Source organism: Panthera onca, chromosome Y (genome assembly GCF_046562875.1).
Source record: "Panthera onca isolate mPanOnc1 chromosome Y, mPanOnc1 haplotype 2, whole genome shotgun sequence".
NCBI classification, from domain to species: domain Eukaryota; kingdom Metazoa; phylum Chordata; class Mammalia; order Carnivora; family Felidae; genus Panthera; species Panthera onca.
Window position 1 is genome coordinate 30,402,784 of NC_138358.1, and position 27,033 is coordinate 30,429,816.

Here is a 27,033-nt window from a genome sequence, read left to right on the forward strand (position 1 = left end):
GTCGGTTGAGCCCCCCCCCCCCCCCCCCCACTTGGGCTCAGGTCAGGTCATGATCTCGCGTGATCTCGCGTGAGTTCGAGCCCCGCGTCGGGCTCTGTGCTGACGGCTCGGAGCCTGGATCCTGCTTCGGATTCCGTGTCTCCCTCGCTCTCTGCCTCTGCCCTGCTCACGCTCTGTCTCTCTCTGTCTCTCTCAAAAATAAATTAAACATTAAAGAAATTAAAAAAATATATTTTCCTGAATATTCTTCTAGTTTTCTTTTTTTTTTTTTAAAGCCATCTCTGTGTCCAAACTGGGATTCGAACTCACAACGTGAGAGCAAGCGTGGTGTACCAGCCACGTGTCCCTCTTCCAGGCTTTTTATGCACGTACACACACACGCATGTGTGTATTTGCATATCTGTATGCACGCATGTGTGTATTTGCATATCTGCATGCACGCATGTGCATATATATATCCTAAAATTTAATAAAAAATGAGTTCAAATGGTATATATTGTTTTATAATTTCTTTTTTTTATCTTATGAAATTTTAGGCTTAAGGATGTGCCTGGCTGGATCAGTTGCCACACCATGCAACTCTTCTGTTTTTGTTGTTATTTGTTTAATGTTTATTTATTTTTGAGAGATTTGAGAGAGAGAGAGAGAGAGAGAGAGAGAGAGAGACAGAGTGCAGGCAGGGGAGGGGCAGAGAGAGAGGGAGACACAGAATCCGAAGCGGGCTCCGGGCTCCCAGCCGTCAGCACAGAGCTCGACTCAGGGCTCGAACCCACCAACCGTGAGATCAGGACCAGAGCCAGAGTCGGACGTTCAACCGACGGAGCCACCCAGGCGCCCCACCCCCAAGCATGCAACTCTTGATCTCAGGGTTGTGAGTTCGAGTCCCATGTTGGGTATAGAACCTACTAAAAAAAAAAAAAAAGCAGAAACAAACAAAATAGGAAACAAGATTTGTAAGTTTCACCTGTCTCCTGAGTATCCTTGGAGTGAGTTTGCACTGCTGTGTAGACAGCAATCACAGACCACAGGGTGGTCTGTCAGCCACGCAGCAGTTTAGTTAATAACCCCTAACGTTAACCAGGCTTGTCACGTATACATGGGGGTGCGACCACAGTGTCGTGAGGTTACTGTTTTCCAGTCACTCCTGACTTGAGAATGAAAATACGTGGTGGCCCGACTGTAGCTGGGGTGGCTGCTCGGGACCTGAGATGGTGAGGGTTGGTCATCGTGGCCTCGAATGTGCGTGCGAGTCTGCAGAGTTGGCTCAGGAGCACGCAGACGGGCAGGTTAGACTGAGGCCCCCGTGGCTTTAAGCCGGCACGACGTCAGGGGTCATGCGTGTCTGGGCGCGTGCAAAGCCCCCCAGGGCTGTGTCCCCAGGACGCATTCGTAGCACTTCGGTTGGCTGTTTACTGGCCACACATTGTGCTTCTGGGGCTCCACTTGGTGGTCTCCTCCCCTGATCCTGCTGTGTCCCCCTCCCCACGACCAAAATACATGCCGTTTTTAATTTATTCGTGCTGGTCCTGGAGAGTCAAGCTCGTTTTTGTTTCAGACGCTTGGTGTGAGGGGCACCCGGGTGGCTTAGTCGGTGAAGCATCCGACTCGGCTCACGTCATGATCTCACGGCTCGTTGAGTCTGAGCCCCGAGTGGGGCTCTGTGCTGACGGCTCGGAGCCCGGAGCCCGCTTCGGATTCCGTGTCTCCCTCTCTCTCTGCCCCTCCCCTGCCTGCACTCTCTCTCTCTCTTTCTCTCTCTCAAAAATAAATAAACATTAAAAAAATTGTTTTCAAACACTTGGTATGAAATAAACACGTATTGAAAGTGTGTGGTTTAACACACGTGGACACCTTCTGGGCATCACCGCCATCAGGATGATGACTATCTCCACCCCTCCTGCCCCCTCCAGATCTTGTAAGCCTTCGCAGTGGCAGACCCAACACCTCTCCACACCCACTCCAGTCTGCCCTGTCCCTGACCGTGACACTGTGTGCATTTCCTAGAGGGTTATATACAGGGACTCACGCACTACGATTTCTTTTTCTTGGTGCTCAGGCATCATTCACTCAGCATAATTAAGTATGTTCGCATTCAACCATATTGGAATGGGTCGGTAGTTCATTCCTGTATTTTCTTTATTTTTTACTTTTTAAAAGTTTATTTATTTTGAGAAAGAGAGACTGTGGGCAGGGGAGGGACGGGGTGTGTGTGTGTGGGGGCGGGGGAGGGGGACAGAGAATCCCAGGCAGCATCAGGGCAGAGCCCGAAGCAAGCCTCGATGTCGTGAGCCAGGAGATCACGACCCCAACCAAAACCAAGAGTCACAGGCTTAACTGCCCGAGGCCCCCAGGCGCCCCGGTTCATTCCTTTTATTACAGAGTGGTTGCTGCACCTGTGGACCGAACACCGTCTGTGTGTCCGTTTACTGTGGACGGGACATTTGGGTTGTTGGGAGGTTTCCTTATCCCTGATAAAGCTGCCGGGAACATTTGTGCACAAGCCTTCGTGCGGAAAGATGCCTCTGTTTCTCTCGGGTAAATGCCAGCGGCACGGTGACTGGTAGGCACACGTGAACGTTCTAATGGCGGTGGGTTTGCAGTTCCCCTTCCCTAGTGCCTAATGACGTGAGTGTCGTCCACTAAGGGCCCCACCTGTGTGTATCTTCAGGCGAGGACTCTGTTAAAATCGTTTGTGACTCTCCTCTATCGAGTGGTTTGTTGTTGAGTTTTGAGAGTTCTTTTTTAATGAACTTAATTTTTTTGAGAGTTCTTTTTTAAAAATATTTATTTTTGAGAGAGGGAAAGAGAGAGCATGAGCACGGGGAGGGGCAGAGAGAGAGAGAGAGAGAGAGAGAGAGAATGTGGACCAGGGGAGGGGCAGAGAGTGGGAGACACAGAGTCCGAAGCAGGCTCCAGGCTCCGAGCTGTCAGCACAGAGCCCGACGCGGGGCTCGAACCCACGGACCGTGAGATCATGACCTCAGCCCAAGTCGGAAGCTTAACCGACTGAGCCCCCCAAGAGCCCCTGTTCAGTACCGTATTTTTAAGCAGATTATCTTCTTTCGGTGGAGTTGCCTTAGCAATTTTAGAAAAGGCCAATTGACCATATTTGCGTGCTTCTACTTCTGGACTCTGTCCTGTTCCACTGATCTACGGGATATCCTTTTGCCGACTACCACACAGTCTTGATTGTCTATGGCTTTATACTAACGTTTGAAATGAGTGCGAAACCTCCAATGTTGTTGTTTTTGAACGTTACTTTGGCTGTTGGAGTTCCTTTTTCTTTCTATACATTTTAGAATCAGCTTACTAATATCTAGAAAAACGTAGGCGGAGATGTTGATTGGGAGTGCACCGAATCGAGATCACTTTGGGTCACGTTCACATTCTAATCCTCTGAAGTCTTTCAGTCCATGAAGGTGGGATGCATTTCCATTTCTGTACATCTTCTTTAATTTCTTCCGGCAATGTTTTGTACTTTTCATTGTACAAATCTTTCACCATCTCGGGTAACACTTAAGTATTTTATTCTTTTTGATGCTATTGTCAAAGTCCCCTACTATCATTGAAATGTTATCAATGGGTTTCTTTTTTTAAAAAAAAATTTTTTTAACGTTTTATTTATTTTTGAGACAGAGAGAGACAGAGCATGAACGGGGGAGGGGCAGAGAGAGAGGGAGACACAGAATCAGAAGCAGGCTCCAGGCTCTGAGCCATCAGCCCAGAGCCCGATGCGGGGCTCGAACTCACAGACGGCGAGATCGTGACCTGAGCTGAAGTCGGACGCCCAACCGACTGAGCCACCCAGGCGCCCCTCAATGGGTTTCTTTATGTTTGTTATTAATTGATTTATATACTTAGGTGTTCCAAGTTGGGGGCATAAATATTTACAAAGCTCTAGATGGCTTTGATTACATTGAGATACTTTCCTTCTATTCTTAGTTAATTTTATTTTTTAAATGTTTTTATTATGAAAGGGTGTTGAATTCTGTCCGATACTTTTTCTGAACCTGTTGAGTTGATCATGTGATATTTTTCCTTAATCCTGTTGACATGGTGCCTTACGATGATCAGTTTTTGTATGTCAGACCAACCTTCTATTCTAGGAATAAGTCCCGCTTGGTCATGCTGTATAGTCCTCTGAGTTCCGTTTGCTGGTATCTTGTTGAGGATTTTTACATCAGTGTTCATGAGGGATGTCCGTGTGGTTTCCTTGTAGCGTCTGTCTGGCTTTGGAATCCGAGGAATGCTGGCTTTCTGGAATGAGTTGGCAAGTGTCCCCCCCCTCTTCAATGTTTGGAAAAGTTTGAGAAGGATTGGTGTTAGTTTTCCTAAAATCCTTTGGTAGAATTCCTCAGTGAAGTCTTCAGGTTAAAAGCTTTTCTTTTCAGATTTTCTATTTCTGTGTGACTTAGTCTTACTAGGTTTTGTGTTTCTAGGAATTTGTCTATTTCATATACGTCATCCCGTTTGCTGCTGTGATGTTATAAACCTGTTTCTGTGGAATCTGTAATAATGCCCCCACTTTCAGTCCCGATTTTCGTAATTTGAATCTTTACTCTTTTGCCCTTAGCCCATCTAAGCTAAAGGTTTGTTAACGGTTATCTTTTTTATTTTAAGTTTTATTTATTTAAGTAATCTCTACACCCAATGTGGGGCTTGAACTCACAACCCCAAGGTTAAGAGTTCCATGCTTTTCCAACTGAGCCAGCCAGGCACCCCAAATCTGTTATCTTTTTGAAGAACCAGCTTTTGGTTTCATTGGTTCTTCTCCATTGTTTTTCCATTACCTATTGTGTTTATCTCCGTTTTAATTCTTTGTTAGGTCCTTCCTTCTGCTACCTTTGGATTTAATTTGACGTTCTTTTTCTCATTCCTCAAGTTGTAAAGTTGTGTTGTTGATCTAAGATCTTTCTTGGTTTTTGGTGCCAACATTTACAACTGTAAATTTCCCATTAGCACCACTTTCCCACCATTCCAAAAGCTTTAGTTATGTTGATTTTCATTTGCATTTGTCCCTAAATATTTTCTTTTCCTTTTCTTTTTTTAAAAAATTAATTTATTTTTTATTTTTTAAATTTACACCCAAGTTAGTTAGCATATAGTGCAACAATGATTTCAGGAGTAGATTCCTTAATGCCACTTACCCATTTAGCCCATCTCCCCTCCCACAACACCTCCAGTAACCCTCTGTTTGTTTTCCATATTTAAGGGTCTCTTACGTTTTGTCCCCCTGCCTGTTTTTTATATTGCTTTTGCTTCCCTTCCCTTGTGTTCATCTGTTTTATATCTTAAAGTCCTCATATGAGGGAAGTCATATGATAATTTGTCTTTCTCTGACTAATTTCACTTAGCATAATACCCTCTAGTCCCATCCAAGATTTCATTCTTTTTGATTGATGAGTAATACTTCATTGTATATATATAAACCACCTCTTCTTTATCCATTCATCCATTGATGGACATTTGGGCTCTTTCCATACTTTGTCTATTGTGGATAGTGCTGCTATAAACATGGGGGTGCACGTGTCCCTTTGAAACAGCACACCTGTATCCCTTGGATAAATGCCTAGTAGTGCATTTGCTGGGTCCTGGGGTAGTTCTATTTTTAGTTTTTTTGAGGAACCTCCATACTGTTTTCCAGAGAGGCTGCACCAGCTTGCATTCCCACCAACAATCCAAAAGAGATCCTCTTTCTCTGCATCCTCGCCAACATCTGTTGTTGCCTGAGTTGTTAATGTTAGCCATTCTGACAGGTGTAAGGTGGTATCTCATTGTGGTTTTGATTTGTATTTCCCTGATGATGAGTGAAGTTGAGCATTTTTTCCTGTGTCGGTTGGCCATCTGGATGTCTTCTTTAGAGAAGTGTCTATTCACGTCTTTGTCCATTTCTTCACTGGATTATTTGTTGTTTTGGGTGTTGAGTTTGATAAGTTCTTTATAGATTTTGGATACTAACCCTTTATCTGATATGTCATTTGCAAATATCTTCTCCCATTCTGTCGGTTGCCTTTTAGTTTTGCTGATTGTTTCCTTCGCTGTGCAAAAGCTTTTTATTTTGATGAGGTCCCAGTAGTTCATTTTTGCTTTTGTTTCCCTTGCCTCCGGAGATGTGTTGAGTAAGAAGTTGCTGCGGCCAAGATCAAAGAGGTTTTTGCCTACTTTCTCCTTGAGGATTTTGATGGCTTCCTGTCTCACACTTAGGTCTTTCATCCATTTTGAGTTTATTTTTGTGTCTGGTGTAAGAAAGTGGTCCAGGTTCGTTCTTCTGCATGTCGCTGTCCAGTTTTCCCAGCACCACTTGCTGAAGAGACTGTCTTTATTCCATCGGATGTTCTTTCCTGCTTTGTCAAAGATTAGTTGGCCATACGTTTGTGGGTCCATTTCTGGATTCTCTATTCTGTTCCATTGATTGTCTGTTTTCGTGCCAGTACCATAGTCTTGATGATTACAGCTTTGTGATACAGCTTGAAGTCCCTGTCCCTAGATATTTTCTAATCTCCCTTGTGATTTCTTCTCTGAACCACTTGTTCTTTCATAGTTTTGTGAATTTTCCAGTTTTCCTTCTGTTATTGATTTCTACTTCATACTGTTGTGGTCAGAGAAGATACTTTGTATGTTATCTGTCTTTTGAAATCTAATAAGACTTCATTGGTGGTCTAACGTGTAGTGTATTCTGGGGAATGTGCTAAGAACACATGAGCAGAAGGTGTGTGCTGTTGCTGGGTGGAGGGTTCAGTATATGTGTCTTAGATCTAGTTGGTTTGTTAAGTCTTGTTTGTCCTCACTGGTCTTCTGTCTGGTTGTTCTGTCCATTATTAAGAGTTCAGTATTGCATCTCCAGCTGTTGCAGAATGATCCATTTCTCCATTCCATTCCATGAACATGGTATAGCTCACTGTTTCTGAAAGCCTTATTTGATTTTTTTCATCAAAATCTTGTAGTTTTCAATACACATATCCCACACCTATTTTGTTAGGTTGATATCTAAGTATTCCATTTTGGGGGAACTGTTGTAATAGCTACTGTTGTTTTTTTTTTTTTTAATTTCAGTATCCAGGTTTTCATTGCTTGTTTTTAGAAATATGATTGATTTTATTAAACTGACCTTGAATTGGCCTTGCTAAATTCACTTTTAAGTTTGAGGACATGCCAATCTATCTCCAGCGTGTTGCTGAGGCACAGCCTTCAGTGTGCACACATATCAGTGTGGGGTTCCTACAAGCAGAACCAGATGTGTGTTATGGTGAGGTTATCAGTGGGCCAGCCAGCCTAGTACTACAGCCCTCAGATGTTCTCGTTTGTGGAAGACTGTCATGTGGTGGTGTCACAGAGGCCCACAGTGTAGGGATGCAGGGGTGTGGGGCACCCACAAGTGGGCACACTTGTCCTGAAGACCATCTGTGCCCCAGGATGGCCCTTATGGGCTCACGGTATCCGTGAGCCCCTGGTGGGTCGGACGCTAGTGGGCAGGGGAGCATCGAGTCAGGACAGGCATGGCCGTGGTTCTTTCACTGCATCCATGCTGGTCCCCATGCAGTAGCAGCATCCCACTAGGGAAGGCCATGCTCTATTGGGCAGGTGTGCCCAGGAGTGACGCCCAAGTTCTGCTGTCTGCACATGTGACCCTTGGTTCTGGGTTACTCTCCCTGTGCCCCTTGAGGCTGTGGTGGTCTCAGTCCTGCTTCTGCGGGGCCACTGGGCCCACCCCTCCCAGAAGGACAGGGAGAGCCGGCTCATATCATGGGTCTTACCTCCCCCAGCCTTGCTGGTCACTGGCCTGAGCTCCCCATCTCTATCTGGGGCTCTGACCAGTGGGGTGATGGGAACCCCACATCCCTGAGAGACAGTCCTCAGGATGGGGTTTAAGATGGCTTGCTGTCCCCAGGACACTGGTGGTTTGTGGCAGCGGAGGCTTGTGTCTGAGCACCCAGCTGAGGGCGTGATGACAGTCAGAGACCCTGGCCGAGACCTCTGTCCTGCAGCAGCGGTGGGTGACATGGGGTGGCCACCCTCCTCTCCCGGGGGCCCCTGGTGGGGATGGGCAGTTCTAGTGGACACTTCCTGCCCCCTGGGTCCTGGAGTTAAGGGGTCCTCTCATTAAGCTGGCCTCCACTTAGCACCATTTCCTGGCCCTTCACATCCTGCTCTCTGGCTGTAGGTGCAGGAAGGACCCTCAGGGATCCGGGATGTCAGTGGGATTGGATTCCGACGGCGTGGGCGGGCCACACGCAGGAGGTACAGGAACGAGGCTGGCCAGTTCATCTCCATGGTGACCTTCTTTGAGGTGATGTCCGGGAGGAGGGGCTCCATACTGGTATTGACCACTGTGGGGAGGGCTGGGCGGGCTGGGTGGTGCTGTGCTCCCCTGTGCCGGGCCAGGTGCTGCCAGCTTGAGGACTGGGTCCTGGAGGCTTCTCTCTACTGCCTGCCCACCAAACCCCAGGCCCACCAGGGCCCTGCAGGCCAGCGCACTTCCACTGTTGGTCTTTGGAGGTGGTGTCCTCTCCTGTGTCCGCAGATGGGGTGTTCCTTCCCTCCCCCATCCTCGGACATAGCATCCCCTCCCTCGTCCTTGGACACGGCGTCCCCTCCCCCAACCACGGACATGGAGTACCCTCCCCCAACCATGGACACGGCGTCCTCTCCCCCATCCTCGGACACAGCATCATCCCCGACCATGGACACGGCGTCCCCTCCCCATGCTTGGACACGGCGTCCCCTCCCCCAACCATGGATATGGCATCCTATCCCCTGACCTTGGACACAGTGTTCCCACCCCCTGACCGTCCTCAGACACGATGACTCCTGCTCCCCTCTTCAGGCTCAGTGTCCCCTCGCTGCTCCCTGGCATCGATGCCCCTGCCTGGGGGTCTGGGGAAACCCTCCCTGCTCCCTGGCATTGATCCCCCCACCTGGGGGTCTGGGGTTGCTCCTGCACCCTCCGTTCCAGTGCCTGAAGCCCCCTCCCTGCCCAGGGTCTCAGGTGATCATGGACCCCTTGCAGCGGGTACAGGACAGGCCATGAGGAGCTGAGAGCTATTTGGTGTGAAAGTGTGAGCACATGGTGACAGGTGGGCACCCCCAGGGGGTGCGGCCAGTTGTCTCCTGAATGTCCAGGTCTCCTTCACAGCTGTGTGCTCCCGATGGTCCAGGGTTCCTGCCTAGGGCCACCACGGTGCGCCCCTGCGTCCCCGGGTGTGTGTGGGGGGCTACACCCTCCTCACCTGCCCGGGATACAGGGTGTGCGGTGCAGCCCGTCACATCCCACTCTTTGGTTTCAGGCTCAGGGAGCAACCTCGGGGGCCCAGGATGCCCGTGGGCAGGGCACCTGCCGGCGAGGGCGGCCCCCGCGGAAGTACCGCAAGAGGAAAGTGGCCATCACCGCAGAGGTGACCCTGTTTGAGATGGTTGCCCTGGGGAAGAACTCTGTGCAGGTACCGCCCACCGCAGGGGACGTGGGCTGGACGCGGGCGCGACACACGCTGCTGGGGCCATCAGGGGCTGAGTGTCCCCACAGGGTCAGGACAACACTGGCCACAGCTCTGTGCTGCCCTGTGTGCCCAGCCGACAGGTGTGCCGGCCATATATGCCCGTCACACGTGTTCACTGCCGCCTGTCACACACCGGATCACACACACACGTGCTCACCGCCGCCTAGCACACACCTGATGACACACACACGTGCTCACCGCTGCCCGTCACACACCTGATGACACACACACGTGCTCACTGCCACCCATCACACGCCTAATCACATACACACGTGTTCACCGCTGCCTGTCACGCACCTGATGACACACACACGTGCTCACCACCTGTCACACGCCTAATCACATACACACGTGCTCACCACTGCCTATCACACACCTGATGAAACACACACATGCTCACCGCCACCTGTCACACACCTGATGGCACACACATGTGCTCACTGCCACCTGTCACACGCCTATTCACATACACACGTGCTCACCGCTGCCCGTCATGCACCTGATGACATACACGTGTGCTCACCACCACCCGTCACACCCCTAATCACATACACACGTGCTCACCGCCCCCCATCACACACCTGATCACACATGTGCTCACCACCACCCGTCACACACTTGATGACACACACACATGCTCACCACCACCCGTCACATGCCTAATCACATACACACATGCTCACCACCGCCTGTCACATGCCTGATCACACACGTGCTGACACCCACCCGTGACACACCTGATGACACACACACGTGCTCACCACCACCCATCACGCGCCTAATCACATACACATGTGCTCACCGCCACTTGTCACACACCAGATGACACACACACACACGCGCTCACTACCACCCGTCACACACCTGATGACACACAGATGTGTTCACCACCGCTTGTCACACACCTGATCATACACGTGCTCACTGCTGCCTGTCACACACCTGATGACACACACATGTGCTCACTGCCGCCTATCACATGTGCTCACCGCCACCCTTCACACACCTGATCACACACACAGACGTGCTCACCACCTCCCGTCACACGCCTGATCACACACGTGCTCACCACTGCCCGTCACACGCCTGATGACACACACATGGGTTCATCACCGTCTGTCACACATCTGAGCACACACACGTGCTCACCGCCACCCTTCATACACCTGATCACACACACACGTGCTCACCACCGCCCATCATATGCCTGATCACACACACGTGCTTACTGCCATTTGACACACCTCTGATCACACACATGTGCTCATTGCTACCCTTCACACGCCTGATGACACACACATGTGCTCACCACTGCCTGTCACATGCCTGATCACATACACACATGCTCACCACCACCCGTCACACGCCTGATCACACACACACATGCTTACCACCTCCCATCACACGCCTGATCACACACACACATGCTCACCTCCACCTGTCACATGCCTGATGACACACACGTGCTCACTGCTGCCCGTCACATACCTGATCAGACACACATGCTCACCGTCACCCGTCACATACCTGATCAGACATGTGCTCACCGCCGCCTGTCACACGTGTTCACCACCACCCGTCACATGCCTAATCACACTCACGTACGCACCGCCACTGTTCACACACCTGATCACACACGTGCTCACTGCCGCCCGTCACACACCTAATCACACACACGTGCTCACTACTACCCGTCAAACGCCTGATCACACACACACGTGCTCAGCACTGCCCATCACATGCCTGATCACACACACGGTCAGCACCGCCGTCACACGCCAGATCACACACGTGCTCACTGCTACCCGTCAAATGCCTGATCACACACTTGTGCTCACTGCCACCCTTAACATGCCTGATCTCACACACACATGCTCACTGCTACCCGTCACACACTTAATCACACACACGTGCTCACTACCGCCTGTCACACACCTGATCACACACACGTGCTCACTACCACCTGTCACACGCCTGATCACACACACGTGCTCACTACCACCTGTCACACGCCTGATCACACACACACGCTCACTGCTGCCCTTTACATGCCTAATCACACACGTGCGCACCACTGCCCATCACACATGCCTGTCTCACATGCTCACCACCGCCCTTTACACGCCTGATCATACACACGTACTCACCACCGCCCATCACATGCCTGATCACACACATGCTCACCACCGCCCATCACACACTTAATCACACACATGTGCTCACCACCACCTGTCACACGCCTGATCACATACACACATGCTTACCACTGCTCATCACACGCCTGATCACACACACGTGCTGACCATTGCCCATCGCATGCCTGATCACACACGTGCTCACTGCCACTTGTCACATGCCTGATCACACACACATGCTCACCACCACCCATCACACGCCTGATCACACACACATGCTCACTGCTGCCCCTCACACGCCTGATCACACACACGTGCTCACCGCTGCCCCTCACATGCCTGATCACACACTTGTGCTCACTGCTGCCCTTAACATGCCTGATCACACACACACGTGCTCACAGCTGCCCTGCCAACTGTCACATGCCTGATCACACACACATGCGTGCTCCCCACTGCGCGTCACATGCCTGATCACACACACATGCTCACCGCCGCCTGTCACACGCCTGATCACACACACGTGCTCACTGCCACCTGTCACATGCCTGATCACACACTCATGTGCTCACCACTGCCCATCACATGCCTGATCACACACACATGTGCTCACTGCCGCCCGTCACACGCCTGATCACACACACGTGGTCATTGCTGGCCCATAACACACACACCATCACACCTGTGTCCTCACTGCTGGCCTGTCACATGTGCATCATCACACACGTGTGCTCACCTGTGCTGCTGCCCCTGCAGACGGCTGTCGAGGAGTGGGTCCAGTCTTACAAGGAGGACAGGGAGCTGGCCCTGCTGGACCTCATCAGCTTCTTCGTCCAGTGCTGTGGCTGTGAAGGTGAGCCATGCTCCTGGCACTCCTGGGCCTCTCTCTCACATGCCGGCTGGGCCTCACTGTCCTGGCCGCCTGTGGTCCTAAGACACTGGGCGGGCTGGGGCCTCCTCCAGAGGCTGGTTTGGGTAGGAGATCTTGGTTTTTTGGGGAGCAGCGAGGCCGGATTACTCCTGTGGCCTTGCCGTGGCCTCTGAGGGATGAGGTGTTGTGGCCCCGCCCACCTCCCACGCCCTCCCAGGAGAAGGAGGAGGGGTGGTGCAAACCGCGTTTCCATGTTGAGTGAGCTTCTTTCTCTCCCAGGGATGGTGACGGCCGAGCTGTACCAGACCAACCAAGGCAACAGTGTGGTTCACAAGATGACCGAGAAGTTTGACCAGGTGAGGCGGGCTCCGTGCCCTCCATGAGCCCGGGGCCTGGGGTCACAGGATCTTCCCTGCTGCCCCGTGTCCCCCAAGCCTGTGGGTTCGCCATCAGGCTTGCAGGCTGAAGCAGCCCAGGCGTCACGATTGCACAGGTAGACACCGTCCGCCCTCACGTCCCTGGGAGAAGCGGCCCTTCTTCCGCTGGGGAGACCACGATTCTCTATAAAGGAAAATTTGACCTTTAGTTACTATTGGAGATTCCATTGTGTACGTGGAAAGTACCGTTATAAAACGGTAACCACGTGGCCATCGTCCAGATGCAGAGAGAGCGTGGCCAGTACGTGCCCAGACGTGCCCTGCCCCCGTCCTGACCTCCTCCCCACCAGGACGTAACCGTGCCCCGAACTTGGTGCCCAGAACATGCCATGGCATATCTGTCCCACGTGGGCATCTGTAGATGATGTCACCTGGCGCCCAGGTCTCTGCACGGGAGACACGCTTGACAGAATGATTCTGACCAGTGTTATCGCGTGAAGCCGTCTGGTGCACAGCTGTGGAATGTTCCATCGCACGCCTATGCGTCCTTCCTGTCTCCATTCTGCTTCTGATGGCGTTCGGGTTGGTTTCGCGCTCTGTCTGTGTGTGGCTGCAAACGTCTGCTGTCCGTGTGTCCTGCTGTGCGTCTTCACGTGTTTCTGTAACTTACGGCCTGTGCATGCACACGTTTTCCTGTGCGAGGTGGCACCAACGTGTGTTCCCAAGCAGGAGCCTCTACCTGTGTGTTAGACGTCGCCTTGGTCCCGTTCCCTGCCAGTGCGTGATGCGATGTTGTTAGGTTTTGCTAGTCTGGTAGGTGTGCACGTGGTACCTCTGGTTTCGGTTTCCTGGATTATTAGTGAGGCTGACCACCTTCTTGCATTCAAGCACTATTCTCGTTTAAAAAGGCTTCTTAAGACATTTTTTGATGTTCATTTATTTTTGAGAGAGAGAGAGACAGAGACAGAGACGGAGTGTGAACAGGGGAGGGGCAGAGAGAGAGGGAGACACAGAAGGTGAAGCAGGCTCCAGGCTCCGAGGTGTCCACACAGAGCCTGACGCGGGGCTCCGACTCACGAACTGTGAGATCATGACCTGAGCCGAAGTCATGTGCTCAACCAACCGAGCCACCCAGGTGCCCAAAAAGGTTTTTTTAAATTGTGGTAAAATACATACAATAGGAAATGCGTCACCTTAATCCCTTTTAGGTACACACCTCAGTGGCACTGAGCACATTCACGTTGCTGTGCAACCATCTGCAACATCATCTCCAGAACTTTCCATCTCCTCAAACTGAAGCTGTGTCCCCATGAACCACTGACTGCCCGTCCCCGTCCCCAGCCCCTGGCTCCACCATCTACTCTCTGTCTCTGCGGATGTGACTCCTCTAGGGACCCCATGTATGCGCACTCACACACGATTTGTCCTTCTGTCTGGCTTATGTCACTGAGCATCATGTCCCCAAGGTCCGTCCACGTAGTGGCAGGTGCAGAACGTCCTTCCTTATTTTCAAGGCCGAGGCACATTCCACTCTGTCCGTGGACTACAGTTCACTGATTGACTCATCCATTTAGGGACAGATGTGATATCTACATTAATTTCTCACACCTTAAAATATTCATGAGGTGTTTTCAGAAGTGCTGTGCATCAAGTCAGTGAACATTAAATTTTTTCTTTAACGTTTTGTTTTAAAAATGTCAAACCTAAGAAAAAGGGGAGAATACATGAATTTCGCCCGCGTTTAGCAATTCACGCCCTGCCATGTTCACTTTATGCCCCATGCGTGTGCTGCTACATGTGCATGCATGTGTGCTGGGCACGTGAGTGAGCAAATGCACATGCATGTGTGCATATGTGAGCGTGTTGCTACATGTGTGTGCATGCAGGTACACATGTGTGCACTGTACACGCAAGTGAGCAAATGCACATGTGTGTGCATATGTGAGTGTGTTACTGCACGCATGTGTGTGCAGGTACACACGTGTGTGCAGTGTACATGTGAGCGAGCAAATGCACACGTCTGTGTGCATGTGTGTTACTGCGTGTATTCTCATATTCACGCCCTGCCAATTCACTTTATGCCCTATGCGTGTGCTGCTACATGTGCATGCATGTGCACTGTGAGCGAGCGAATGCACATGTATGTGTGCACATGTGAGCGTGTTGCTACATGTGTCTGCATACAGATACACATGTGCACTGTGCATGTGAGCAAGAGAATGCACATGTGTGTGCAGATACACGTGTGTGCACTGTACTCAAGTGAGCAAATGCACATGTATGTGTGCATATGTGAATGTGTTACTGCATGTATGCGTGCATGGGTACACACGTGTGTGCACTGTGCACGTGAGCAAATGCACATGTATGTGCATATGTGAGTGTGTTACTGCATGTGCGTGTGCACACGTGTGCACTGTACACACAAGTGAGCAAATGCACATGCACGTGTGCATGTGTGAATGCGTTACTGCACGTATGCATGCATGGGTACACACGTGTGTGCACTGTGCACATGAGCGAATGCACATGTATGTGCATATGTGAGCGTGTTACTGCATGTGCGTGTGCACGTGCGTGCACTGTACACGCAAGTGAGCAAATGCACATGTGCATGTGTTACTGCATGTGTGTGCATGCAGGTACACACGCGTGTGCACTGTGCATGTGAGTGAGCGAATGCATGTGTGTGTTTGTGTGTGTTGCTGCGTGTGTCTGCCGGAACCACTCCCACGATGGCTACTCGGATTGGGTCTGCTTCCTCAGAGGGTCCCTGTCACCAGGTCGGGCCCTGTCCACCCTCCCCCATGTCAGAAGCGGCAGTGGGGGCTTTTCCAGCCCCCCAGCCTGGCGCCCTCATGGGACGCCCAGCACTTCCCACAGCAGGCCCCTGGACGTGTCCGTAGGGCGATGCAGCGGGGTGCAGGGCCCCCCGTGGGCATGGTGACCCGCACGGCCACAGGAGGAGCCTCATGGAGACGTGGGCGTGAGAAGCTCGAACACTCCCAGGTTCTCTGTTGAGAACGGCCTGTGTGCCATGACCTCTCCCCCTCCCGGCCTCCAGAGCAGACACAAGGCGTGCCCTGCGTGTCAGGCCCGTGGACACACAGTGGCTGAGCGCCACAGAAGCGGTCTGTCACCACCTGTCCCGAGGACAGTGACACGAAGCTAGGCGCGGGGCCCCCTCGCGGAGGCGGGGCGTGCCTGCTCTGGGCTGCCCGAACATCCCACACCCACGGGCCCGGCCCCCGGGGGTAGGTGGACGCCAGCCCCCCAGTGCCCTGTGCTGCGCAGGCTGGTCCCTGCCGGGGCTCCCCCGGGTGTCTGGGGCTTGTGGCAGCGGGGGACGCTTCACCTCACGGCCACCTGTCCTCTGTCCATTCAGGAGACCGGGCTGTACTACAAGAAGTTTCTGGCGTACCCGTGGATCCTGACCATCATGTGGCCAGAGAAACTGGTAAAGCTTTCGTCTCACGTTTGGCGGCGTTTGGGGGGTTTGTGTGCAGCTCCCTGGCGAGCCCCAAGTCGGTTGGGCGGCCGCGTGGCTCCCGACTTCCTTCCACACGCAGGGTGGGCTCCCTGGGCGCACACGAGGGTCCACGTGCATGGGTCCCGGGGGACCGTGGGCCTAGCGCACAGAGTCCTGCTGATACTGACCCTGCGTCCTGACTGGCGAGCGGGGGCTCCTCCTGACCTGACCCTGTCCTGTCCACACTGGATCCTCTTGAGCATCTGAGTCTTGTCCACGAGGGGGCCTTACCTGACGGTGCTCAGTCTACACTCACACCCGACCGCGTTCTGCTTCAGATGAGATCGTTTAAGCCAGGCTGTGTCTGGTGTGATGGGACGACTAGACCTGACACGTTCTGCAGAAGTGACCTCACTTAGCGAGTTCTGTCTACACCGCGACATCTAGCCCTGAGTGTGTTCTGTCTACACTGTCCTGTAGATTGGTGTTCTGTCTACAGGGGATTTTTTAAAGTTTATTTACTTTGAGAGAGGGAGAGAGCGTGAGCGGAGGAGGGGCACAGGGAGAGAGAATCCCAAGCACCTGCAGGGGTTCAACCTCACAACAAACGACCCTGAGATCGTGACCTGAGCCAAAACTGAGTTGGACGCTTGACCAGTTGAGCCACCCAGGTGCCCCTACACGGGACATTACAACCTCACTGTGTTCCGTCTCCACTGCGACACTTAGACCTGATAGTGTTCTGTCTACACTGGGACATTTGGACTTGACTGTGTTCTGTTCACACCGGGACATTTATTTACACCTGACTGTGTTCTGTCTACCCTGGGAGATTGAGAACTGACCGTGTGCTATCTACACTGGGACCTTTAGACATGGCTGTGTTCTGTCTACATGGGACATTTAGGCCTGACCGTTGTCTGTCTACACTGGCACACTGGGACCTGACTGTGTTTCGTCTACACTGGCATATTTAGACCTGACTGTGTTCTGTGCACACTGTATCATGGAGACCTACTGTGTTCCATCTACACTGGCACGTGGAGTCCTGTGGTCCGTCTACACTGTATCATGGAGACCTGTGTCCATCTACACTATATCATGGAGACCTGACCATGTTCTGTCTACACTGGCCTATTTAGACCTGACTGCCTTCTGTCTACACTGTATCATTGAGACCTGACCGTGTTCCGTCTACACTGGCCTATTTAGACCTGACTGTGTTCTGTCTACACTGTATCATCGAGACCTGACCGTGTTCCGTCTACACTGGCATATTTAGAACTGACTGCGTTCTGTGTACTCTGTGCTTTAGTGTCTGGACACCACTGCGTTGGTCACAGTTGGAATGACCCGACCAGTAAGTGTCCCTGTAGACACGAGCATCCGGGTGGTTGAACAGGGAGATGTAGGGCACCGTGTGGCCGGCCTGTCGCCCCTCGGCTTCAGGTGCCCCTGCCGGAGACGCGCCTGGGGTTCCTCATGTGGTTAATTCCCCACGATCCCATGTGTGCAGACAGGTAACGTGTGTTACTGTGCTCAGCAGTGAGCACGTGGGGACGTGCGCTCTCAAAGTGCACCGAGTTTGGGGACTGAGGACCCACCTCACAGACCCGGTTAGTGACCTGGCCTGGCCTCGGTGTGGACACGTTTATTACCCTGTTAGAGATGTGCCCCAGCCTCCGTACTGGGGAGTGGCACGGGAGCCCCCCCCCCCCGGCATCAGGTGTTCTGACGCTGGGGTCTGCGGTCGAGGCTGGCTCGAGTGAACGACTGTGCTGTGCACCCCCATGTGACCCCCGATCCCTGGCAGGGCACCCCTCCCCCTCACAGCCGAGTGAATGGTGGGGGGCGCTCAGCCAGTTGGGGGGGGGGATGGAGGAAGCCAGGCTGTGGGGGCAGGGCGGAGGGAGTGCTGTGAGGAGAGGCGGTTTGCACGGAGCCCTGGGCAGAGGCGCGGGGCGCCGGGTCCCAGCATGGAGAACGAGGAGGAGGGTTGAGTGCCAAGTGCACTGGGGAAGGCTGGACGACGCAGCGCACGGCGGTCCTAGCACGTGGGACGCTGTGCGCATAGGAGGGGCGGGCTGACGAGAAAGGGTCCTACGCGACGTGGGGAGGTCCCTGCGCACGGAGGGGGCGGTCCCTGCGCACGGAAGGGGCGGTCCCTGCGCACGGAGGGGGCGGTCCCTGCGCACGGAGGGGGCGGTCCCTGCGCACCGAGGGGGCGGTCCCTGCGCACGGAGGGGGCGGTCCCTGCGCACGGAGGGGGCGGTCCCTGCGCACGGAGGGGGCGGTCCCTGCGCACCGAGGGGGCGGTCCCTGCGCACCGAGGGGGCGGTCCCTGCGCACGGAGGGGGCGGCCCCTGCGCACGGAGGGGGCGGTCTCTGCGCAAGGAGGGGGCGGTCCCTGCGCACCGAGGGGGCGGTCCCTGCGCACGGAGGTGTGAATGCGAGCAAGGGGGGAAGCTGTGGCCACGTCCCCGCCCACACCCAGCAGAGGTGTGGATGCGTTGCCCCAGGGTGAAGGCTGCCGTGGGGGACCGCGTGGGGGGGTGCGTGCACGAGGGGCACAATGTCGGGGCAGTCCCTGGTCCATCCCCAGCCCCTCGAGCTCTGGGGCCGGGCACCGCTCTGCACCGGCCTGCTGGGTTCTGGCCACAGCCTTGACGTCCCTTCAGGGTCCACCTTCCCTTGGGGTCTCGTGAAGCCTGTGCAGGTAATTTAGACAAATTCGTACAACACGAGAAAGGCGAGGCTAGGGGCGGGGCGTCCTGAGGACCCCCTTTCCTAGTGGAGGGAGGCGGGGGGCGGGTCGTCCCGAGGCCCCGATCGCCCCGGGGGGCAGGCGGTCCCGAGGCCCTGATTGCCCGCGGGCGGAAGGACCGTGGCCGCAGGCTGATTGGCCCCGGGTAGTGTGCCGCCCACGTCTGGGAGCGCACCTGCCGTCCTGCCGTGTCTTCCTGAGGAGACGTCTCCCTGGTCCGGCCGCGTCTCCCGCAGGGTCGGGGACCGGCCGCCTCCTTCGGCCCCCGTTTCGGGGGGGTGCGTGTGGCCTCTGCGGGAGCAGGGTTGGGCTGAGTCCTCCGTGAGGGCCAAGGGAGTAGCTCTCAGGTCGGCACTCCCTGTTTGCAACACCTGAAACCGGCCGGAAGCACAGCGGAGAGCGGAGGGCCGGGCTTCTCTGGGACACGCGTTGGGAGAGGGGCCTGCACGCTTCCCTCGAGGGTCACCCGAGGTGCCACGCGTGGGGGTCCTCCCAGCACAGCCTCTTGACTTGACCACGGGGACGTGGGACAGTCCACTCAGGTGCAGGTGTGGGAGAGGTGGGGAGACCCTGGTGGCCGCGGATATGTGACCCCCCAGGTTCTGGGTCTCAGGAAGGTGGGGTACATCTGAACTCCCCCCCAGGTGCAGGGTCTTGGAAAATGGGGGTCACTCTGCTGAGTGTGGATATGAGTCCATGGTGCAGCACTGGGAAGTGTGCTCACCCTCAGTGTGGATGTGTGACCCCCAGAGCAGGATGTGGGAGACTTGGGGTCACCCCGTGTCAGGGTGGGCGTGTGACCCCCAGGGGCAAGGTGTGGGAGACTTGGGGTCACCCTGTGTCAGGGTGGGCGTGTGACCCCCAGGGGCAGGGTGTGGGAGACTTGGGGTCACCCCATGTCAGAGTGGCCCTGTGACCCCCCAGGGGCAGGGTGTGGGAGACTTGGGGTCACCCCGTGTCAGGGTGGGCGTGTGACCCCCAGGGGCAGGGTGTGGGAGACTTGGGGTCACCCCGTGTCAGGGTGGGCGTGTGACCCCCCAGGGGCAGGGTGTGGGAGACTTGGGGTCACCCCGTGTCAGGGTGGGCGTGTGACCCCCAGGGGCAGGGTGTGGGAGACTTGGGGTCACCCCGTGTCAGGGTGGGCGTGTGACCCCCCAGGGGCAGGGTGTGGGAGACTTGGGGTCACCCCGTGTCAGGGTGGGCGTGTGACCCCCAGGGGCAGGGTGTGGGAGACTTGGGGTCACCCCGTGTCAGGGTGGGCGTGTGACCCCCAGGGGCAGGGTGTGGGAGACTTGGGGTCACCCCGTGTCAGGGTGGGCGTGTGACCCCCCAGGGGCAGGGTGTGGGAGACTTGGGGTCACCCTGTGTCAGGGTGGGCGTGTGACCCCCAGGGGCAGAGTGTGGTCACCCTGTGTCAGGGTGGGTGTGTGACCCCCAGGGGCAGGGTGTGGGAGACTTGGGGTCACCCCGTGTCAGAGTGGCCCTGTGACCCCCCAGGGGCAGGGTGTGGGAGACTTGGGGTCACCCCGTGTCAGAGTGGCCCTGTGACCCCCCAGGGGCAGGGTGTGGGAGACTTGGGGTCACCCCGTGTCAGGGTGGGCGTGTGACCCCCAGGGGCAGAGTGTGGTCACCCTGTGTCAGGGTGGATGTGTGACCCCCAGGGCAGGGTGTGGGAGCCTTGGGGTCACCCCGTGTCAGGGTGGGCGTGTGACCCCCAGGGCAGGGTGTGGGAGACTTGGGGTCACCCCGTGTCAGGGTGGGCGTGTGACCCCCAGGGGCAGGGTGTGGTCACCCTGTGTCAGGGTGGCCCTGTGACCCCCCAGGGGCAGGGTGTGGGAGCCTTGGGGTCACCCCGTGTCAGGCTGGGCGTGTGACCCCCAAGTGCCCAGCCGGGGTGTGCTCATGTGACCTGGAGCCCCTTGTCCGCGAGCGGAGGTCCGTGTTGTGATTCTGGGAGTGCCAGGACCGGCCCGGCGCCTCACCCCCGTCCCTTGTTGTGTCCTTAACCAGCAAAATGACTTCTACCCCATCGTGGGCCCGGGGCCCTTCTGGAAAAGGTTCAGGGTCAACTTCTGCGAGTTCACGGAGCTGCTGGTGCAACAGACACACTCTTCGGTCCTGTGTGACGGACACCTCATGGACACGGTCATCTGCATGCTTAGCGGCCTCACCAACTCGGCCGTGCACAGCCTGCGGCACACCAGCTCCCTGGCAGGTGCGCCACTGCACAGGGCCGCGCGCCCGGGCTCCCGCTGACTCAGGGGGCCGGGGCCGTGTGACATGGGGGCAGGGGCTGTGGGACTTGAGAGACGGGGGCAGGCGACAGAGAGGCAGAGGCCAGGGGACGCAGGAGCACACCCCCGGGTTGGCCCACGGGGCACGTCCTCTCCCTCTGTCCCCATGAGAGTCCCCCAGGACTGATCCACCTGGGCACGTGCTGTCCCTCAGTCCCCACAAGAGTCCCCAGGGCTGGTCTACCCGGGCACGTGCTGTCCCTCTGTCCCCACGAGGGTCCCCAGGGCTGGCCCACCTGGGCACGTGCTGTCCCTCTGTCCCCACAAGAGTCCCCAGGGCTGGTCTACCCGGGCACGTGCTGTCCCTCTGTCCCCACGAGGGTCCCCAGGGCTGGCCCACCCGGGCACGTCCTGTCCCTCTGTCCCCACGAGGGTCCCCAGGGCTGGCCCACCCGGGCACGTCCTGTCCCTCTGTCCCCACGAGGGTCCCCAGGGCTGGCCCACCCGGGCCACGTCCTGTCCCTCTGTCCTCATGAGTGTCTCTAGCGCTGGCCCATCCAGGCATGTGCTGTCCCTCTGTCCCCATGAGAGTCCCCAGTGCTGGCCCATCTGGGCATGTGCTGTTCCTCAGTCCCCACGAGAGTCCCCCAGGACTGATCCACCTGGGCATGTGCTGTCCCTCAGTCCCCACGAGAGTCCCCAGTGCTGGCCTACCTGGGCATGTGCTGTCCCTCAGCCCCACGAGAGTCCCCAGTGCTGGCCTACCTGGGCACGTGCTGTCCCTCAGCCCCACGAGAGTCCCCAGGGCTGGCCCACCTGGTCACGTCCTGTCCCTCTGTCCCCACGAGAGTCCCCAGGGCTGGCCCACCCGGGCACGTCCTGTCCCTCTGTCCCCACGAGAGTCCCCAGGGCTGGCCCACCTGGTCACGTCCTGTCCCTCTGTCCCCACGAGAGTCCCCAGGGCTGGCCCACCTGGTCACGTCCTGTCCCTCTGTCCCCATGAGAGTCCCCAGGGCTGGCCCACCTGGTCACGTCCTGTCCCTCTGTCCCCACGAGAGTCCCCAGTGCTGGCCTACCTGGGCATGTGCTGTCCCTCAGCCCCACGAGAGTCCCCAGGGCTGGCCCACCTGGTCACGTCCTGTCCCTCTGTCCCCACGAGAGTCCCCAGGGCTGGCCCACCTGGGCATGTCCTGTCCCTCTGTCCTCATGAGAGTCCCCCAGGACTGGCCCACCTGGGCACATGCGTCCCCAGGGCTGGCCCACATGGGTATGTGGTGTTCCTGTGTCTGCTGGCCTTGTGTGCCCTCCGAGGCATGCTGAGTCATGGTTGAGTCGTGCTGGCTGTGGGCTACTGATGTGATCTTGCAGCTGGGTAGGACGTGGGGTGTGTCCATGCCCGGGGACCCTAAGACATGTTTTGGGTCAGTGTGCACGGCTGTTGTTTGGGGGTGACCCTCTGCACACTTGTGACCCAGCAGGGGCAGGACGGGACATCTTCTCCAGCCCCGGCCTCCCCGGGCCCTGTCCTAGGGACTGCTGCGAATGGTCACTCCTGTGGGAGGTGAGCTGGGCTCTGGGGTCACAGATCCGTGGACACGGCCCCGGGGTCACGGCCCTGCTCTGTTTGGCAGCCATGAAGCTGCTGACAGCGCTGGCCAGCGTGAACCAGGGCACCTGCACGAACAGGCGCAGGTCCCAGCGGCTGTGCCAGGTGGAGAACATCGCCAAACTCAAGGGCAAACACAAGCACTGCATGGAAGTACTGGACCAGCGCAGACAGCAGGTGCAGGGGGCGGGGCCGCCGTGTGTGGGCGGGGCCAGCAGCAGACGCCAGGCGTGGGGGCGGGGCCACGGAAGGAGGGCGGGGCCAGCAGCAGACGCCAGGCGTGGGGGCGGGGCCACGGAAGGAGGGCGGGGCCAGCAGAAGACGCCAGCGGCGGGGGGTCGGGGCCACCTGAGGGGGGGCACACAGGTGTGAGGAGGTCACTGTGTGCAGGGAGGGGACCCAGGTGTGAGGATGTCACCGTGCTGGGAGGGAGGGGACCCAGGTGTGAGGATGTGACTGTGTGCAGAGAGGGAGGGGACCCAGGTGTGGGGGCCTCGCCGGGTGCAGGGGGCAGTGAGGAAGGGAGGCAGGCGTGTGCCCGGGGTCTGGGGCTGGGCCGGGCTGATCCCCAACCTCTGTGGTTTCCGCCTCCGCCCATGGGGCATCCGTGCGGCCGCATGTGGCCCCCTAGGCGTGTGAGCATTGTCCTGGGTTGGGGTCTTTACAATAGGGCAGCAGGGGGGGTGCAGAAACCATAGCGGTGACCCCAGCCCCTTCCACGTCCCGGTTCCGGGTTCCAGCTGGCCGCCCGTGGCGGGGGGGGGGGGGTGCCCTGGCTCCCCGGGGACACGCAGGTGAACCCCCATCCCCTGTCACGGCTCAGTGACATGTCTGTCTCTCGATATCATTTGTGGGCTTGACACCTATGGATTCTTTTACGCACAAACCGCGTTCACTTGCGTCACGTGTGAGGCCCGTGTGTCCCTCTGACCTCTCCGCCCCCGCGGTCTTCGGTCTGCGCACCTGGGAGGTCACTTCGCTGCCCAGTGTCCACAGCTCACAGAGCACAGGAGCCCCTCCAGGAAGATAGCTGGGCATGCGTGGGGTCTCCGCCACTGTCCCCTCCGCCAGGGCCCTGGGTCCTTCACCCGGGCCCCTGCACCCCCACCTGCGCCCCCTGCCCCTCACCCCCTCGCCCTACCTCCCGCCCCCTCACCCCTGCCCTGTGCCCCTTACCCCCTTGCCTCTGCCCCCGATACCCCCACCTTCATTGTGTCACCCCTGCCTGTCACCCCTTGGTCTCTGCCCCCATCCCCCTCACCCTGCCACCCCTTCGCCCCTGCCCGTCACCCCTTTGCTCCTGCCCCACCCCCCATCACCCCTACGCTTGGCCCCTGTCCCTTACCCCAGCCCCTCACCCCATTGCCCTCCTTCACCCCTGCTTTACCACTCCCAACTCCTCAGCCTTGCCCTCAGCACTGCCCCTCACCCCTTCACTCCCTTCCCTTCACCCCTCCCCTTTGTCTGTTTGTCCTCATGGGTGCCCCTTCACCCGTACCACGCAGCCCTACACCTCCCCCCACTCACCCCTTCACTCCCCCCCAGCCTTCACCCCCCACCCCTCCCAGTCACCCCTTCACCCCCCTCCCTTCACCACCCCCCACCCTGCCCCCATATGTGCGCATGCGTGAGGCCAGCGTGCGCGGAGCGGCCCAGCAGCTCAGGCGACAGACGGCCGGCGGGCTGGTGTGCAGTCCCAGCGGGGGCAGAACCACCAGCGTAGAGGATGCTAATGCCTGGTGGGGGGCGACCACGCAGCGGGCTGCGCTGGGCCTGGTGGCCGCAGCTCTGCAGAGGCCCGCAGCCCCCCTCTCCTGCCTGACGCTCCCGTGCCTTCTCCCGCTCCACCAGAGCAAGCCCGTGGCCATCGACAACATCATCTGCGCGCTCTTTAAGAGGACGTTCGTGCCTCGCTACCGGTAAGGCTTGGCCTCGGGGCCGCGCGTCTTCCCCGCCTGTCCCCGTGACCAGGCCTGGCTCAGCCCCGTGTCGACACGCGCACCCTGCCGCGTGGGCGACACGGCCTGGCCGTCCCACTGACACTCTGGCTTCGCTTTCGCAGCGACATCAGCTCGGACATCCGAGTGATCTGCGTGGCGGAGCTCGGATGCTGGATCAAGCTCTACCCGGACCTGTTCCTGGACAACAACTACTTGAAGTACATCGGCTGGATGCTGTATGACAAGGTAGGCGCGCTCCGCTGGTCTGCCGCCTCCGCCGAGGAGGCCCCCAGGCCCGCGTTCCTGTCCGGCGGTTCCCGGAGCGAGCACGCGTGTCCTGCACGGTGTCTCGTGAGCCCCGCTGTGCAGAGAAGTCTTTCCGACAAGCTGCGATTTTGCAGCAGGGGGTCTGGGCCGCAGGGGCTCACGTGTCCCCCGGAGAAATGGGGACGTGGCCCTGTCCTGCGACACAGGGTTGTGTGTCTGGGCCCCCCACTGACATTGCGGACCGGGCCCAGCAGCTGCCCGCGCCCACAGGACCGTGCTCGAGGTCAGCCCCACCCCCTGCCACCAGCTCTGGGAGGGGGCCACGGGCACGGTCCTCGGCCTGCCGGGCACAGGGAGCCTCAGACACGAGCCTGCTTGGGAACACCCGCTCGGGACCCTGCGCGTCCGGATCTCACCAGAACAAACGTGCCCGCCTGGCGGTCGCCGGCTGCGACTGACATTGGGCGGTTTCTGGTCCCTGGGACAGACAGAAACGAGTACAAGTCTGGTCTCCCAAATAGACGCCTTTTTCGTGAAAAGTAAACAAGACGAAGCCCTAAGAAATGTTCGTGACCACCCGTCGGTTGTGTTTCCTGGTTCTGGGCCTGATGGCTTGTCTCCCCCCCCCCCCCCCCCCACTCCTCCCCATCCTCTTCTTGACGACTCCTCCCTCCTCCCCTCCTCCTCCCCCTCCTCCTTCCCCCCTCCTCCTCCTTCCCCCCTCCTCCTCCTTCCCCCCTCCTCCTCCTTCCCCCCTCCTCCTCCTTCCCCCCTCCTCCTCCTTCCCCCCTCCTCCTCCTCCCCCTCCTCCTCCTCCCCCCCCTCCTCCTCCTCTTCTCCCCTCCTCCTCCCCCCTCCTCCTCCACCTCTCCCCTCCTCTTCCTCCTCCTCCACTCTCCTCCTCCCCCTCCTCCTCCCCCTCCTCCTCCTCCCCCTCCTCCTCCTCCCCCTCCTCCTCCTCCTCCTCCTCCTCCCCCCTCCTCCTCCTCCTCCTCCTCCCCCCTCCTCCTCCTCCTCCTCCTCCCCCCTCCTCCTCCTCCTCTTCTCCCCTCCTCCTCCCCCCTCCTCCGCCTCTCCCCTCCTCTTCCTCCTCCTCCTCTTCCTCCTCCTCCCCCTCCTCCTCCACTCTCCTCCTCCCCCTCCTCCTCCTCCCCCTCCTCCTCCCCCCTCCCCCTCCTCCTCCTCCCCCTCCCCCTCCTCCCCCTCCCCCTCCTCCTCCCCCTCCCCCTCCTCCTCCTCCTCCCCCTCCCCTCCTCCTCCTTCCCCCCTCCTCCTCCTTCCCCCCTCCTCCTCCTTCCCCCCTCCTCCTCCTTCCCCCCTCCTCCTCCTTCCCCCCTCCTCCTCCTCCCCCCTCCTCCTCCCCCCTCCCTCGTCCCCCTCCTCTTCCTGAGTCCTCCCCATCACCTTTCTCTCCTGCATCCTCCTCCTCCTCCTTCCACCCTTCCTCCTCCCCACCGCCTCATCCATCTCCTCTTCTTGACTCTTTCCCCACCTCCTCCCCCCTCCTTCTCCTCCTCCTGACTCCTCCCTTCACCACTTCCTCCCCCTCCTCTTCCTGACTCCTCCCCCCTCCTCACTTCTCTCCCTCTCTTTCTTCCCCCCTCCTCCTCCTCCTCTCCCCCTCCCTTCTCATTCCCCTTCCCTCCTCCCACACATCCTTTCCCCCCTCCTTCCCCCCACTACCTTCCCCGCTTCCTCCTCCCCACCTCCTTTTCCTCCCATTCCTTCCCCTGACTCCTCCCCCTGAATCCTCCCCAACCCCTCCCACCTCCCCTTCCTCCCCCTTCCTCTCCTCCCCCTCCCCCTCCCTTCTCCCTACTTTTCGTATCCCTTCCCCCTCCTCCTCCTCCTCTCCCTCATTCCTCCTTCCTTCTCC

General features: G+C 57.3%; 1 protein-coding gene across 2 annotated transcripts in view; it reads left to right on the forward strand.

Moving 5' to 3' along the window:
- The window catches only part of LOC145714971 (cohesin subunit SA-2-like), a 60,752-nt gene that overhangs the window by 1,774 nt on the left and 31,945 nt on the right, over positions 1 to 27,033 (forward strand). The window contains exons 3-12 of one of the 2 annotated variants that reach the window (XM_081794542.1): positions 7,889 to 7,990; positions 8,162 to 8,287; positions 9,285 to 9,437; positions 12,386 to 12,482; positions 12,780 to 12,856; positions 16,263 to 16,334; positions 21,121 to 21,325; positions 22,976 to 23,127; positions 24,802 to 24,869; positions 25,013 to 25,136. In XM_081794542.1, coding sequence (XP_081650668.1) covers positions 7,889 to 7,990; positions 8,162 to 8,287; positions 9,285 to 9,437; positions 12,386 to 12,482; positions 12,780 to 12,856; positions 16,263 to 16,334; positions 21,121 to 21,325; positions 22,976 to 23,127; positions 24,802 to 24,869; positions 25,013 to 25,136 — 1,176 coding nt within the window. The remainder of the gene's footprint in view (positions 1 to 7,888; positions 7,991 to 8,161; positions 8,288 to 9,284; positions 9,438 to 12,385; positions 12,483 to 12,779; positions 12,857 to 16,262; positions 16,335 to 21,120; positions 21,326 to 22,975; positions 23,128 to 24,801; positions 24,870 to 25,012; positions 25,137 to 27,033) is intronic. The other variant, XM_081794543.1, reaches the window with a different exon arrangement.